Here is a 17,292-nt window from a genome sequence, read left to right as displayed (position 1 = left end):
TATTATTATTATTATTATTATTATTATTATTATTATTATTATTATTATTATTAACTGCAGCAGTGACTGAAACCTCTCAACTTTCACTTGCTCTTTTACCTCTATCTATTTCTCTCTCTATGTTTTTTTTGGTAGCTGCCTCATCCTGATGCGTTGAAATTTTGCCGGAGAGGCGGGCTTTAACCCAGAGCGACAGCTCCCTCAGCTAATAGTATAAAAGATCCCCTCTGTGGGGGGAGGGACTGAATGGGGCAGGCGCTAGAGGGGACCAATGAGGAGCGGGATTGTCGCGGAGTGGCGTCGCCGTCAGCCAATGGGCGTGGGGAATTTGAACAGGAGTCGGTGGACGGGGGAGTGGGCCCTGCTGCCGTAGTAGTCGCTGTGTGCGAGGGAAGAGAAGGGAGAGCCAGTGCCGCCGCGGAGTGAGGAGGCCTTGGTGAGGCGGCGGAGGAGGAGGAGGCGTCCTCGGTCTTCCCTGGCGCCATGTCGCTGCACGGGAAGCGCAAGGAGATCTACAAGTACGAGGCGCCATGGACCGTCTACGCCATGAACTGGAGCGTCAGGCCCGACAAGCGCTTCAGGCTGGCGCTGGGCAGCTTCGTGGAGGAGTACAATAATAAAGTAGGCGGCAGGGGAGGGAGAGGGCTCTGGGGTCGGGAAAGGAGGCGTTCTCTCCCCGAGGCGCGTCTGCACTAGACGCGGTTCGATACCGTTTTAACCGCCGCGTCTCCATCCTGCGGCACCTCGGGAAGGGAGGCTTAATTAAGGGCACTCAGGCAGCATCCGCGAGGAGGAAATGATCCGGTGTGAGGCCGCTTTAGCTGTCCTGGCTCAGTCCTAGGGAACCCTGGGAATTGTAGTTTATTGTGGCCCCAGGGCTCTCTCTGGCAGAGAGGGCTCCATGTCTCTCGGAACTACAGTTCCCATGATTCCCTAGCACTGAGCCAGGGCAGTTAAAGCGGTCTCAAACTGGATTATTGCTGCAGTGTGTTTTGGACCTTATTTCTACTACAGTCCCCAGCATTGTAAAGCAATGGTCCCCAAACTGTGCTCTTGAAGGGATTTTGGACTTCAGCTCCCAGAATCCCAGACTGTTGGCCAACATGGCTGAGGCTTCTGGGAGTTGTAGTCCAAATAATATCTCTCAAAGGGCACAGTTTGGGGACCACTGTTCTAAAGCAAGGAGCCATGGCAGTTGAAGCAGTGTCAAAAGGGTTTGCTTCTGCTCAGGTGCCACAGCAAACTAAGCTTTCCAGCATTCCATAGCAGTTAGTGGTGTCCAACTGAAGTGTTTCAGCTCTAGTGCCACAACAGTGTATAGTTCCCAGCATTCCATAGCAGTTAAAGCGGCGTCTAACTGGGTCATTCCTGCAGTGCGGATGTAGCCTTAGAGAGATCTGATGCCGCAGTTCATGGAAGGGCACTAGAGAACCTTGTAGGACAAAACACCGCTCCAAATCCAAATCCCGTTATTGTGTCGGATGGAAAGTGTCACCACGGCTGCTATGGCTGCGATATGGAGATATGCCCCCATTAGTGACAAGTTTACTTTCTTTCCCATTGAAACTGATCATCTGACTTGCAGTCTACTCTCCGGTAAGTAGGCTCTAGTCTAGGAAAGCTCATGCTGCCAACTTCTCTCTTACAGTTAGTCTCAAAGGTGCTACAAGATCTATCTGTATATATCCATTCTCCACAGTTGAGACGCTCTGGTACTTTGGAGGGCAACACACACCTCTAGGTGCCTGTCCACATTTGGGACTGATACAAGTTCCTTTGAGATTACCGAATATACTAGTCTATGCCCAAAAATTGGCCCCAAAATCTCAGGTCAACCTATTTACATGTCAGTATGGTAATGTGACAGCAGCTCTTTCAGATTTCCCCACGCAGAAAGGAAAGTGGTTTATTTCTCTCCTGGGTGATTGGTTGCTTTTAAACAAACAAACAAACAGTGTCCCTCTCCTGCCTGTGAAGGCTGAAACGCCGAAGCAAAAAGCCTCAATGAGAGTCTTTCTTGCCACATACACACGCGCTAAAGGAGCTTCCATGTTTTACATGATCCACAGGTCGTGGCAAAATCCATCATTTTGGCCCTAAAACCGGCCCTCGATTTAAACATGAGACTGACTTATAGTCAGGTATATACAGTAGGTTCTTTGGTCCATAGTTGTACCCATTCATTCATGGAAGTTTATTAAAGATGCCCGGTTAGTGTTGCTCTTTGCCCTCCCCTTCTCAACCCCATATGATGGCTATTTTGAACCAGCTGCTTCTCAGGACCTAACAGGCAGGAGAGGGTCTTTAACCTATGCCAAGCCTCAACATGGCAAAAATAGATTTGAGTATGCTTTTGTGTGTCCATGAAGCTTGGCATGATTTTGAGCCTCTCTAGGTATTACTGCCTATGTTGATCTTTTCCCACCAAATGAAGCAGCCAGAGTGGCTCTCTTCTATTCTCCTTCATGCTCTCTGTCTTGCTTGTCTGCTAAGGAAAGCCCCGAACAGACAAGCCAAAATAAAGCTGCTTCAGGTCACTTTGGAAGGATACTGTTTAAATACTACATGCATCCTAAGAGGCCGGACGCCACACCAAAGCTTAGGTCCAGTCCTAAGCACTGGAGTGAAGCTTTGGTGCAGCTTCTGGCCTCTTAAGATGTATGTGTCATTTAAACAGCATACCTCCAAAGTGACCCGAAGCAGCTTTATTTTGGCCTGTCTGTTTGGGCCCAAAGACTAACTCCTGCATTGCCTCATTCCTTTTGTTTCTGGTTGCTGCTGCTGATTTCAGGAATCTTTGACTTCTTCCTAATACGGCATATCAGTTTAAAGATACATAGCTGTAATCTGCCAGCTGCAAATGAACCAATATTTCATCTGTAAAATGGTTTGTTTTTAAGTGGGTGCTAGGATTACAGTTTTATCATATTCTCTCTTCACCAGTCAAGCTTACTCTGAAGTTGGAACCAAAAACAAACTGTCTTTACCCCATGTCCCTGCACAAGAAACTTCAGGAGCACCAAATTCCCTTCACTTACACTGATGTTTTAAAAGAAAGCCTTGCACTAAGCGAGCATACTTTAATTTTTCCTCAGTGCTTGTATTTCATTAACTCTGAATTCTGTAATTTATAAATGTACAAGTAAACAGTATAGTTGGATCCTTTAATTAAGTTGTGAATTGCCAGGGGTTGGGGGGGGGGGTCATGCTTATGACAGCTGGCATGCTCTCTGGGAGTAAAAGGTTGTTGAACTAGTGCAGAGAACAAAATGCAAGAGGTATTTTTAATGACACCAGTGTTTTCAGATACCTGTGTATGCGATGTGTAAAGATAGGATTTAAGGAGACAGAAAGAGATAAAATTTAGGGGAAAAGCACAGTTTTCTTCTACACTGTATAGGACAGAAATAGCTCTGAAACTATAAATGTAAGTGATTGGGGTGGGGGGAAAGGTTGTCCGCAACATGCCATCTAATTGTCTTGCGCAGAACACCTTCCAATCATTCTATCACACTTTTTTTGTCTACACTATAAAGATACTGCACTGCAATTCTGCTCATTCTCTTCTTAATGGGTTTTCAGTGATAAGGAGGGGAGACATACTTGGAAGACACAGAAAGATAAGAAATCAATGGCCTGTTACAGACTGCCAAAATAAAGCTGCTTTGGGTCTCTTTGGAGGTATGCTATTTAAATGATGCATGGGTCCTAAGAGTCTGGAGGTCGCGCCAAAGCCACACTCCATTCCTAAGCACTGGAGGGCAGCTTTGGTACAGCTTCCGGATTCTTAGGGTGCATGCATCATTTAAACAGCATACCTCCAAAGAGACCCAAAGCAGCTTTATTTTGGCAGTCTGTAACAGGCAAATGGCAATATCATCTGGAACCTCCATAAAAGTGTGAGGGAAGCATACTCTTTACACTTTAAAGTCCCACCATGGAAACATACCTTATGCCTGCTAAGTAGCTAAAGCTTCTTCTTTGCTTCTTTTGCTGATACTAAGGCCTGTTACAGACTGCCTGTAAATAAATAAAGCTGCATCAGGTCTCTTTGGAGGTATGCTATTTAAATGATGCATGGGTCCTAAGAGTCCGGAGGTCGCACCAAAGCCACACTCCATTCCTAAGCACTGGAGTGCAGCTTTGGTGCAGCTTCCAGATTCTTAGGATGCATGCATCATTTAAACAGCAGACCTCCAAAGAGACCCGAAGCAGCTTTATTTTGGCAGTCTGTAACAGGCCAAAGTTTCGGTCCATTGGCATAAAACATCATCATATTCAACAGCAACAACAATGTGTGTGTGTTTGTTTAAAATTTTAGTAATGGTAGACTATGTGATCAATTTACTTTTGGAAAATCCAACATAACCAAACAACGGAGTTTGTTTTAATGGGTCTTCTGCAAATTTCCTTAATAGCGTAGTCAATTTGGTGGTCTGCTTGTTCCTTGAAACCTAAATTATGTGGACAGAACAATGAAGCAGAATAACTGTTTGTGTTGTTGTTGTTGTTGTTGCTTTTTGTAGGTTCAGCTTGTTGGACTGGATGAAGAAAGCTCAGAATTCATCTGCAGGAATACCTTTGACCACCCATATCCTACTACCAAGCTCATGTGGATCCCAGATACCAAAGGGGTTTATCCAGACCTTTTGGCAACCAGTGGTGACTACCTGCGTGTATGGAGAGTAAGTTGGCTGTTCAGAAGGTCTTTTTTGGGGGGTAGCCTAGAATCACCAGTGAAGCCTTGGGAATATTATAAGTGGCAGAAAAGCATGATATTTTGCCTACCAAAGGACAAATGCAATGGTTTTGTGTTATGTATTTTGTTGGACAATTTTGTGTATAATAGTTGTCCTTAAACTACCTGTACCAAAATATCTGTGTAATTCACTAGAATTCAAAGGGGATTATAGAACTATACTTTTCAAAATGTAGCACATACAAGGAGGAATATGTTGTTTTTGAGGTTAAGGAAACAAACCAATGTGTTATGGCTGTTAAATAGACTGTAATTATGGTAATTACCCTCATGGTTCTTTTCCATAATGTGATTCTTAAACAGGTGAAATATTGCTGATTTGTAGTGTAGTTAAATGGAGTTAAAGTGGTGGTTCCACAAAGCATTTAAAGTACATTTCATCACTGTTAGCATTCCCATTGCCAGCACTATAGTTAGGTCCCAATATACTTAATATTGCTGGGTTTCTACTACTCTTCCCAAGTTACAGTCTGTTTAGGTTTTTTACAATTCATCAAGGGTAACTCCCCAATCTAAGCATAAACATTCTGTTTAGCAAATCCAAGACTGCTGGGTGCAGAGGTGATAGTTCTGGTGTGGAGAGAAGAAGGGATGAAAGCTAGGTAAGAAAGAAGAGGGTGCCAGTAAAAGCACTAAAAGTGCAGTAAGTTACTTGCAGTCTATGATCTTTAGCCGCTGGATAAGACAAAAAAACCTACAAAGTGAAGACCATTGATGGGTGTAGGGAGGAAGACTGGTATGAAAGGGGAAAGCTTCTGTTTTGCTGAAGGAGTTTTGAGAAGTTACAGTTATGAGTTGTATTTGACACCACTGATTTCATTTTTTTACACACTTTGACTTTCGCCTGTGAACAGAATCTAAACAAGGTTTAAATTCAAAGCATCTATTTATAATGGCAGAAGAGGCTGTGTAGTAGAGTTGTTGGGTCTTTTTTCCTTTCTTTTTTGTACATTTGTGCAATAGAGCATCAGTAATAATCTGAGGGTACAGAGGAGGGTAGCAGCTGGAGCTGTTTCCAAGTAGTGGGGAAATAGACTATATTTTAGGGACAGTTGTTGTAGGTTGGAAAAAAATAGTATAAATCTAATCTGACAAAAGATGGGAGGACAACTGAAGAAAATTCGGGAATACAGTGGTTAGGTAAAGGTATCTAGATTCTCTATAATAACAAAGAATTGAAGCAAGTCAGTTCCAGAGAAAACATTAAGTAAAGAAGCAGCTGTAGCAATTAAGTGCCATCATTTATTCCTATATTATATATAGCTGTAGAACACAGATCCAGCTAAACTAAAAATGCACTGAACGTATGGACTTTGTTAAGGAGTCTTTGCAGCTACAGTTCGTCATTGTACATTGTATATTTTTACTTGGAGCTGCGGTATCTGTCATTGATGGTACTTGTGAAGCCTGTGCTACAAGTGACTGCTGTAGGGTTTCATAATAAAAAACAAAGTGGATTCCACAAGCCTAAGTTAGCTCACTGTGACATATAAAAGGGGAAATACAAATCAGTTTGCCTGCTGTCTTAATTATAATCTGATAGTCATGATAATATGTTTATTCATTTTCTTGACCTCAGGAACATGGAATGTAACATTATGTCCTCTCTTCTGTATGTCCAATCTTGTGAGATACCGAATTTCAGATGTGATAGTATATGACCTTCATTATAGAGCAGTTGAAAACCGTGCTTATTAAAACATCTAATAAGTCAGTGGAAATTCCCTCACAAAGCCAGTGTATTTTTCATAATTACAATGACTGGCTGGCTAACTACTTTTCAGAAACAAAGGTTAAGGTATTTATATTTCTGTTAAATGTAGCCAAGCCTTTGTTAAACCTAATTTGAATGATGAGTGCATTAACCTTTGTTGTTTTGTTCCATCAAGTTGTTTCTAACTTGTGGCATCCCTAAGTTGAACCAATCATAGCAAAATTTGTTCAAAGGGATTCAGACTTCCTCTGAGGCTGAGAGAATGTGACTTGGCCAGGGTCATCCAGTGGGTTTTCATGGCTGAGTGTAGATTTGAACCCTGGTCTCCAGAGTCTTCATCCAGTGCTTAAACCATGAAAGAAAGAAAGAAGATTGCCCTTTTAGATGAAGAAAAATGACTCTAGAACAGTGATGGCGAACCTATGGCACATGTGCCAGAGGTGGCACTCAGAGCCCTGTCTGTGGGCACATGTGCTGTCGCCCCAGCACAGAGTTTGCCAGAGTTTGTTACTAGAAAGCCAGAGGGACATGGCACTTTGCAGTTAATAAGTGGGTTTTGGGTTGCAATTTGGGCACTCGGCCTCCAAAAGGTTCACCATCACTGCTCTAGAATGTAAGACAGAGAAATGGCTTTCCCCTAAGCTATGCATTTGAGGGTTTACATTACTTTAGACAAGCAAGTAAATTTGGTATGGCACCTCTTGTTTTTATACTGGTCAAAGACCGAATAAATTTTATTACTATTACTAATATGTTTGCATCTCTTATTACAGGTGGGTGAAACAGAGACCAGACTAGAGTGTTTATTGAACAACAATAAGAATTCTGACTTTTGTGCTCCATTGACATCCTTTGATTGGAACGAAGTAGATCCTTATCTATTAGGTAAGAGTGAAACGTTAATTTTGCAGGGTGCTGTTGGTAGAATGATGAAAATAGATAACATTTGCCAGTCTAAATATAGCTAAAGGTGATAAAATGGCTGTTGGTGGATCGCTGTTTCATGAAGGTCATTTTGCTGTCATTTCTTCCTAATACAATACTGTATAAGGAATTGCATTTAGACTTGGAAGAGGTTGCTCTAGTTCTTTGAACCTGGAGTACTTTTCCAGGTAATAAACAACTTACTGTCAGGAGGTTCCTCCTAATGTTGAGGTGGAATCTCTTTAAGATCAAAAATATTACTAGTATCACTAGTCAAGTGACTATTTATTAAATAAGTAAGTAAATAAATACTGTAAGTCAAGAACTGTCTTTCACACTTCCTCGGAGTGTACTGGAGTCTCCTAACTTGGAGATCTTTAAGCAGAGGCTGGATGGTCATCTGTCGGGTATGCTTTGATTGAGAGATCCTGCATGGCAGGGGTTGGACTGGATGGCCCTTGTGGTCTCTTCCAAGTCTGTGATTCAATGATTGTATGATTCTATAAATGAACTGAACAGGGACTATAATGGCTATTGCATAGGCAATGAGAAACTGGCACTACTCATGTTGCACATAAACTAAAAGGCTTGAATCAGGCTTTGTTGCTGAATTATATTGTCCAAAATGCAATTCTCTCGTAGACCAATTCCTACATTTAATGACCACTATTTGCTTCCTATACTTCTCAGATACATGTAAACAGATAATAAATGAAGCAAATGAGAATCCTGATGGAATCCATGAGAACCACTCTGAGCTTTATTAATTTTCCCTTTGATCAATTTAGCCTTTTCTATAGCTACATGTTGGTTAGTTGACTAGTGAGATAGCAGCTAGTCTATTTGACTGTGTTCAAATATGCCATGAAGGCAATCATGCCTTTGTGAAGATGGAAACCTAGCTTTTATAATCGTATAATGGGTTCATTTAAGACTCTGCAGGAGTTGGCATGGGAGAAGCACACCTCCTCCTCCTCATCTCACCCTCCCTCTCTCTTTCTCTTAATTTATGAGCAGGCACTGTTTTTCACCATAACCACAATTATATCTGATGCATCTCTTCTAGGCTTCCTTTTTTTAACAGTTCTATATATTATTTAATGTTGTGGATGTTATTCAAACATAATCTAAGTGCACTTAATGTTTATTATAGGATAATATGGATTAGAAGAATTTTATTGATCTATAACATTTCTTTTTAATTGACATAATCTAGCCAATTCTTCTACTACAACTTTAACCCAGGGATAGGAAAATAGCATAGTCAGTTGTCAGGGATGATGGAGTTGTAATTCAATAGTATTTGGAGGAATAGAGATTCATATTTTAGGTGATTAATTGGCATTCCATGCAGTTTCAGAAAAGGTACAATAATTTTAATTCCTCACTTTAAAATTGGGCATTTTGATTTAAGTGCCGTAACTGATACTTTTACTGTCTTTTAAAGCAGAATATATTAGCAGTATCTCAGATGCATCTAGGCAGCTCTTTCTGTAAAGCACAAATTGGAGAGACTAGGCTTTTTTCTTTGTCTCTTATTACAAATAGTGTTTAATTGTTGTGTGATTATGACGCCAAAGAAGAATTCTTAATATAAGTGTTTTTGCCTTCTTCCTGCCTTAGGTACCTCTAGTATTGACACAACTTGCACCATCTGGGGCTTGGAAACTGGTCAGGTCTTGGGAAGAGTGAATTTGGTGTCCGGCCATGTCAAGACCCAGCTGATAGCTCATGATAAAGAGGTGATGGTGCACTTTTCTTTTCTCCACAGGGACATATCACACATGTGGACCTTGCAAAATGTTTTCCAATCTATAAAATGGGACTATTGATGTCTCTGTCAAGGAGGGTTATGGAGATACTGTTAGCATTCCAGAAATAAGTTCAGCTTTTCCTTTCATGATTATTCATTAGTTATAGAAAGTGGATACACCCAAGTAAAGCATTTTGCAAATAGAGGGAAAGATAATAGTCCCGAGAAATTGTTTCACAAACATTTGATTGGGGGGGGAGGCCTTTGTCAGCTGCTGTAATGTGTAGTTAGTATTTTGTTTATCTAAAGCAAGAAAGTTGTCTCACGTACCTTCTACGTTTCTGCATTTGTACAAAAAGCTAGTGTGGAGCAAAGTCTTAGTATAGAAGGCAACATAATTATGTTTTGTCTTTTTTCTTTTTCTGCCCTGAGTAGGTATATGATATTGCATTCAGCCGTGCAGGAGGTGGGAGAGACATGTTTGCCTCTGTTGGTGCTGATGGCTCAGTAAGAATGTTTGACTTGCGTCACTTGGAGCACAGCACTATTATCTATGAGGATCCTCAGCACCATCCTTTGCTCCGCCTTTGCTGGAATAAGCAGGACCCCAATTATCTTGCAACAATGGCAATGGATGGCATGGAGGTAAGACTGTGTTCTGTGAGGGCATCCAGCATATGTCATGCCTAGACAGTACTGACACTGCACTAATACATAGGTTCTTAGTCTTTAACAAGATTTTCTGGCTATATGCGAAAGGCATGGGGATACCATTTTTTCTTATAGCCATCTTGTCAGCACACTGTAGCATATAGTGAGGTGCATGTGTTTACAGCTGGAGTGACACCCAACAGACATGCAACTCCATCAGGCCTGTATCTCTAAATGGTCAATGATTGGGTATTATGGCAGTTGTAACTCAAAACATCTGGAGGGCCAAACGTTTCTCTCTCCTAGTTTATATTAAGTGAAGGTTACTAACTGTACTGGGATGCTAAGTGAGAAAGCTTAAATAGGAACGAGTCATTACCCTGAGGGCAGTCTTCACTTTATCACTTTTACTATCATTTTGGCTGTGAGGGTGGACTGGCCGATCTAATTAATTTTGCTGAAATGACCTGCTTGCATTGTATTACTTAGTCTCATGAGCTAGTATGCTTCAAAATAAGGGATCTATTTTAAAATAACAGTTTTGTGTTAATTTCTGCCATTGTTAACTGAAGTAACACAGAGATAAAGCATTTCATATGTTGATTTGCACTGAGGTAATATTTGTTGCTTATTAAAAGAGAAGTGTACATGGCAAGGATGTACTCCCTTGAAAAAATGAGATTAAATATGAATACTTCAGTTTCTAAAGAGGTTAGTCTGTGTAATGTAAAAGTTTTTGTGCATGGCTTCAAATCATGTATTTCATTTTCTTTCCCTAAGCTTATTTTTCTAGCATTATTTTTTATATTATTTGTTTTCTCTTCCAAGGTTGTAATTCTGGACGTCAGAGTTCCTTGTACACCTGTTGCCAGACTGAACAACCACAGAGCATGTGTGAATGGCATTGCCTGGGCACCACACTCTTCATGTCATATCTGTACAGCAGGTAAACATGGATTATTGTTGTCACTTTCCCCTAAAAGGATTGTTGGGTGTTTGTCATTCTTTCTTAAATTAGAGCAAGTTCTGAGTTACCCACATTATTTAAACAGAAGTGGATTGCCTCGCTGAATTCAGTCCAATGCATGTTATTTCAGACATTCTATAGATGTCATTTATAGTCATGTGAATATAGGATTGTAGTCCAAGTTATGCACATTACATAACCATAGTTTGCTTGGTTTGTGTGTTATAGGTCCAGAACACAAGGGCCAAATGAAGCAGCTCCCAGCTGCTTTGGGGGCATGGTGTTTAGGTGGCACACATTCCTAAAGTGGCCAGAAGCTGCTCTGACACCACACACTGGTCCAAAAAACTGGATGAAAAGGGAGCCGTTTTAATCTGACTCCTGCGGCATGTGGCTTGGGACCTGTGGCAGGGCTCTGCTTGGGGAGTGGGCTGTGTGGTCCCAGCTTAATCATGGCCAGCTGTCTGTTCCACCCCATAGTTGATTTATCTTTTGTTTTTCTCTAATCCAGATTCTGGCTTTCATTTACTTCATCTTTAGCATAAAAAATAATTGTTCCCCCTAAGTAAGTCAGTTATAATTAGCATTTTATGAAGTAATAGAGAAAATAATAGAATATAAAATGTAGGTGGTAGAAGTGAACTATTATGTAGAAAATTGGTTTAATTTATTGGCCTCTTCCAATTATATGATTCTGTGGAAAACAAATCTTGAGGGGTAATGACACATGTTTTAGATGTTAAAATAACTGGATGTATGTCTCGTTAGTACCAAATGTAATAGATTTGTTATAATAATTTTGAAGCAGATACAACAACACAATTTTAATGTTAAGAACTTTGCTAAAAGGAGAATTGCTACAGTTGTAAGTAAAAAATAACAATAACCCCCTAACATATGGATAGCTGTTGCATAGCAGCCTAATCTTTCTTGTTTGTGATACTTCTTTTGCAAAAATACAGTGGAAAAACTAGTATATAAAATGAGCAATGCATTTTGATTTATTTATTTGTACATTCCTTTCTGTTATACTTCTGACTACAGGGGCTGCTAAACATTTTGGGGGGGAAATATTTTTCTTAGCTCTAATTCTGCATTTTGGTTTTGGCAGCGGATGACCATCAAGCACTTATTTGGGATATCCAGCAAATGCCTCGTGCCATTGAGGACCCAATCTTGGCTTACACAGCGGAAGGAGAAATCAACAATGTGCAATGGGCATCAACGCAGCCGGACTGGATAGCTATCTGTTACAACAACTGTCTGGAAATCTTGAGAGTGTAAAAACATGTGAACCATATGGAAAATGGAGCAGGATTGTAGTATTTCCCTGCTTCTAAAGTTCAGAACAAAACTGCATTTAGACAGTGTCACAAGCTCTTTTGAACTTATTCTAGGAAGACACACAAGTGGAGTTGATGGGTATATTTTACTAACTTCTCCCTTTCTCTCGCTCTCTCTCTCTCTCCCACCCCCTCCCACTACAATAATTTAAAATTGCAGGGATATGCTGAGCCTTTCTGACCTTTTGGGATTTTATTATTGCTTTCAATTAAAGTTATGTATATATGACAGCTGTTTGTGTTGAGCATTTGTATTAACTTAGCAATGGTTCTTACTTGCAGTAACAGTAATATCTTAGCAAAGGCGGGATACAGACCACCCCAAAAGGGTGGTCTGCTGCCGCCTCCATTTCTGCCGGCGGGAAGCCTCAGCTGCCAAACGGCGAGGCTTCACGGCGGCGGAAAAAGAACCCGCAAAAATGGGTTCTTTTTGCGTCGCACTTGCGACGCCCAAATGCACAAATGACACACTTGTTATGTTGCCAGTGCAACGGGACATGCGGATGCTACGCATCTGTTGCGTCAAAATGGCAGCGCCTGTGTGTACAAGGCGCCGCCATTTTGACGCCCCCATCACATGCTAGGGGTGAAGCCGGTATGGACGCTGCATCCCCGGCCAACCACTAGCACATGACGGGGGTGGTGCAAAGGCCCGTTTAAATCAGTTCAGAAATAATTTATTACTGCTCTTAGATGCCTCATAACACTGTTCAAAGTTCTAGTGAAGGGATACAAAACTAACTTTCTATATTCTTAGTTTCTTTCTGTCTGTTGTATCTGTTGATACTAGGGGTGATTCTTGATAAGGGCACTCTCCATAAATAAAGATCTGTTTCTCTTTAAACATGTCCAGCTATAAGGGGGGATTTGTGGATGTTTCAGAAGATGTCACAGAATACACAGGGCTCTTGCAGAAATATCCCAGAGTGAAGTTTTAACCTACATGAAATATGTTACTATAATTTCTTTCCTGCTCTCCTTTCTCTATAACAGCCTCCTCAGAAGCTATAGTGCCTACCATCTAATTGGAGAATTTTCATCTACAATTTTGCACTAAGTGTGCATTGCAATCCCTTATCCATCTATGCCTCTCACCAAAATATAAGAAGTTCTTCCACCATAGATAATCTTATTTAATCTGAGAGGCAGCAATCATTTTCCTAAAAGAACTGTTGCATTCAATTTTATCCCATTTACTTCCGCAGTGGGGTGTATCTAGAGCAATGCAAAATGGCTTTCCTGAGGTAGCATGGAAAATACACCTAGTATAAGTGTTGGGACTTGCTGTTAAATATGGGGTTGCACTATTTTTCTTAAAACAATAATATGACTCAATTCATGTAATTCATTACAAAATATCTGAGCTTCTCTTCTGTAGACATATTGGGATAATGCTTCTTATTCCCATATTAAGTATGCTAAAGCTTCAGTAGTTCTATCTGTTTGTGCACATTTTCTCTCACATGTTAAATATTGAATGTATTTATGATTTTTCCACTGCCTTCTCAAAAGGATGGCTTCCCCATAGTTCAGAGAGGAGAGCAGAAATGGTTTCCATTATACCATTTTTCCATGATAACACGAGGCACGGTAAAAAGACCTATTCAGATATAATCAGCAGCGATGTACATAGTGAGACGAAAGGACATGTGACAAACCTATTGATTATTTGTTTTGTAGTACTTGAGTACAGTGGTGGGGAAATGTGGTGACTGATGTATAAATGTCTTTGTTAAAGATATACCAGTTCTTGCCCTGAGACAAACCTGTAGCGTGAGAGCGAACTGCTGACTTCTCATCTTTTTTCCTCCTCTCCCCACTTCATCCACTGAACTTCACTAGTTAAGATGCAGAAGTACAAACACATTGTTTATGGTCTTGCAGAAACCAGAAACAGGATTAAATCCAAATGTTCAGTTTAATTTGTTTATGTTGGCTGGACAGTACTGGTCTGAGGCTTGTGGACCATGGGCATGAGTACAGTTAAGGATGTACTCCAGAACAGAACAAAAACATACATATACGTAATGTATTTGTAAAGCAGTGTGGGGAGATGTTGGTTGACTGGTTGAGTGACGAGTACTGATTTGTGGTATCTCTTTCCAAAGGAACAAAGATGTTCTTTATGTACAGGATATGAATTAATATGATCTGATTTTTTTTTTACTAACCTGTACTGAACTGTATGATGTTACCTTTATGTTGTGTATTCTCATGTGATTTCCTAAAGGTGTGAACTTTGTAGCATGACTTTATAAAGTCCCCAACTCTGTTCTTTCAAATAAGCAATAGCACTGACTTTACTTATATTTCTCTTTGCTTTTTCCCCTTATGGTTTAGGTGTTTAATATATATTTTAAACCCAATATTGTTGGATAAAGTAGTTACCGGCCTAGATTTAATCTTTCTTTAAAGTGGCAGACAATGTTTAACTCGTTGCAATATTCCCTTTTTGGTTTTTATGAAGAAATTATAACGAAACGGACTTTAGCTCGATTTTGATCCCCTGATTTCCGGAAACTGTATCGAAACGCTGTAAAAAATTTAAAGGTTTTTTAAAAGGTTTGAAGTAGAATGCTGGAATTTTTAAAAATGCCGATCTTGCTTCCTCTGTACATTTTAATTTGTTCCATTTCTCCTTCCCTCCTTTGTGTATTCTGTCTTTCTTACGTTTTAATAAAAACTGGGACGTTTCTAAATTACTCATGGTGATTAAAAAAAAAAAGCAGGGAAGACTGAGGTGAACGTCTACCAGTTTGTCTTACCTGGCTGAAAGTTCACTTCTGGGGGTTAAAAAAGAGATTTAAATGCGCACAGGTTCCCTAGCTTCCTGAAATCTCAAATCAATATGCAACACCAAGAATATACTCCAGTGTCCTAAAATAAAACATTGTGCAAACACATGTAAGTAAAGATGTAATGAAACTTCTATTTGAAGCTCTAAATAAGGTTCATGCTGTCAGGAATGTACTTGCAAATCAGTATCCATCAATTTACAATAAGACTCTGCGCACTTCTGTACCTTTTCTTTCATACTAAAATGGGGTTTAGAAAAGCACACTGAGGCCTGTTACAGACTGCCAAAATAAAGCTGCTTTGGGTCTCTTTGGAGGTATGCTATTTAAATGATGCCTGGGTCCTAAGAGTCCGGAGGTTGTGCCAAAGCCACACTCCATTCCTAAGCACTAGAGTGCAGCTTTGGTGCAGCTTCCGGATTCTTAGGATGCATCCATCATTTAAACAGCAGACCTCCAAAGAGACCCAAAGCAGCTTTATTTTGGCAGTCTGTAACAGGCCAAAGAGAGTTGGATAAATAGCTTTGTGTGGAGCTTGGGAAGAAATAATATGTGCTAGTAGGAGTAAATAAGATCTTTTTGTTCTCTCGTAATCCCTTATTTTTCCCTCCTTAATACTTCTGTCGAAGTTCAAAACGTATGTACATCTAAAGATTCCTCCATCCATGGATTAAATATTTGAGGTAATTGATGCTGCACTCTTTCGTCTAGCCATCCAAATGGTTCTTGAAACACTATAAGAAATGTATAGACTACTTGTAAAAAGTTTATATTGGTTATCAGGGTATGCGCACTAAAACAAAATCCTTAAAAAGCACATGGGTTTAGTAGATTTATCAAAATACTGACATACTGAATTGATAGAAGACTATCATAATAGTCTATTCTAAGCTGAGTATCCTGGACACACAAAATATGGGGCAGCGTTGCATTAGGAGTCTGGAGACCAGGGTTTGAATCGTGAAACCCACTGGGTGACCTTGGGCAAGTCACACTCTCTCAGCTTCAGAGGATAGCAATGGCAAACCCCCTCTGAAGAAACCTGCCAAGAAAAACTGAGGGTCGCCATGTTGGAAAGGACTTGAAGGCACACAGCAACAACGTTGTAGCAACAGCAAATACACTTGTCCCTTCTTGATATTGGCTAGGGTTAGGGGCACAAGAAAAACTGCCAATAGCAAAAACATCTGCCAGACATGGACCATAGAACTGTGCTGGAGGAGCTGCAAAGGCCTAGTAGAGTATTCCCTCTAGGTCTTTAGTGCAACACTTAAAGTGAACCATAGAGTTGCATTGGAGGATCTAGATATTCCTAGAGAGAACATATTAATCAAATCTGCAAATATGGAGGGAAGAGTAGTACATTTCTATACCTCTTATCAGTGAACTAACATTCCATACATAAACCAGTGGTCCCCAGACTGTACTCTATGGGACTTTGGACTTCATCTCCCACAATCCCAGACTATTGCCCAACATGGCTGAGGCTTCTGGGAGTTGAAGTCCCCAAATTTCTTAAAGGGCACAGTTTGGGGACCACTGCAGCCTAAGCAGTTTACAACGTATAAGCCAAATTGACCGCAACAAGGCACTCATTTTACTGATGAAACGGAAGGAAGACCTTGGAGCCCTGACCTGGGATCGAACTCACGACCTTGTGGCTGCGAGGGGGGCTGCAGTGCCTGCATTTAACCGCTGCGCCACTGGAGCCTTATTTTCGCACTCGTACTTTAAAATACAGTATACACTTGGAGGTCCGAGCTCCGGGGGCCACGTGGGGCGGCTGAAAGAAACACGTCTCCTGATTGGCTGGACCGAGCCTCTCCTCGCTGTTGACAGTGGATGGAGCACGGCCCACTTCGCGCATGCGCTTCTTTCCTCTCGGGTGTCTCTGTCTTTGGCGCGCATGCGCTGTCTCTCACTATATCCCTCTGCGCATGCGCGGCCCGCCAGAGCCTAGTCTAGCCATCTCTCCCCGCGCAGAGAAGCAGTGTTGAGCGTCGCCGAAGGAAGAAGTAGAAGGAGCCGACGGAAGGCGGGCATGGGAGGAGCTGACGCCGCTACTGCCGCCTCTTCTTTTCCTCCTCCGGGGCCTCAGGAAGGAGCTGTGTGAAGCCAGGGCCTTGGAATGAAGCGGCGGCGGCGACGTCGGCGGAGGTGGTTGCTGTGAGGAAGGAAGGAAGGAGGGAAGGAAGGAAGGAAGGAAGGAGTGGCGGCTCACATCTCCTCCTCAGGAGCCCCCGCCGCCATCAAGATGGGTAAGAGGCGCCAATGCATCCACACTGTGCAAAAATAATCCGCTTTGAGGTCGCTATAATCGGCTTGGCTCCATGCAGTGGAATTCTGGGAGTTGTAGTTTGTTGTTGGGCCCAGAGCTTGGTCCAAA

The 17,292-nt window shown here is 41.4% G+C and overlaps 2 protein-coding genes across 3 annotated transcripts in view; both read left to right on the top strand.

Annotated features, from left to right (window-relative positions):
• Positions 1–322: 322 nt before the first annotated feature.
• Positions 323–12,340, top strand: DCAF7 (DDB1 and CUL4 associated factor 7). Its single transcript, XM_042475844.1, has 7 exons — positions 323–621; positions 4,527–4,685; positions 7,247–7,358; positions 9,021–9,139; positions 9,586–9,795; positions 10,630–10,747; positions 11,880–12,340. Exons 1-7 carry the CDS (start codon positions 484–486, stop codon positions 12,050–12,052), a joined length of 1,029 nt encoding a protein of 342 aa, XP_042331778.1. The 5' UTR covers positions 323–483; the 3' UTR covers positions 12,053–12,340.
• A 4,531-nt stretch (positions 12,341–16,871) lies between these two features.
• Positions 16,872–17,292, top strand: part of MAP3K3 (mitogen-activated protein kinase kinase kinase 3) — a 47,842-nt gene continuing 47,421 nt past the window's right edge. For both annotated transcript variants that reach the window (XM_042473125.1, XM_042473124.1), the window contains exon 1: positions 16,872–17,164. In XM_042473125.1, coding sequence (XP_042329059.1) covers positions 17,161–17,164 — 4 coding nt within the window. In that variant the 5' untranslated portion in view covers positions 16,872–17,160. The remainder of the gene's footprint in view (positions 17,165–17,292) is intronic.

This window comes from Sceloporus undulatus, chromosome 6 (assembly GCF_019175285.1).
Source record: "Sceloporus undulatus isolate JIND9_A2432 ecotype Alabama chromosome 6, SceUnd_v1.1, whole genome shotgun sequence".
NCBI classification, from domain to species: domain Eukaryota; kingdom Metazoa; phylum Chordata; class Lepidosauria; order Squamata; family Phrynosomatidae; genus Sceloporus; species Sceloporus undulatus.
Note: the sequence above shows the minus strand (reverse complement) of the source record. Positions and strands in the feature narration are given on the sequence as shown.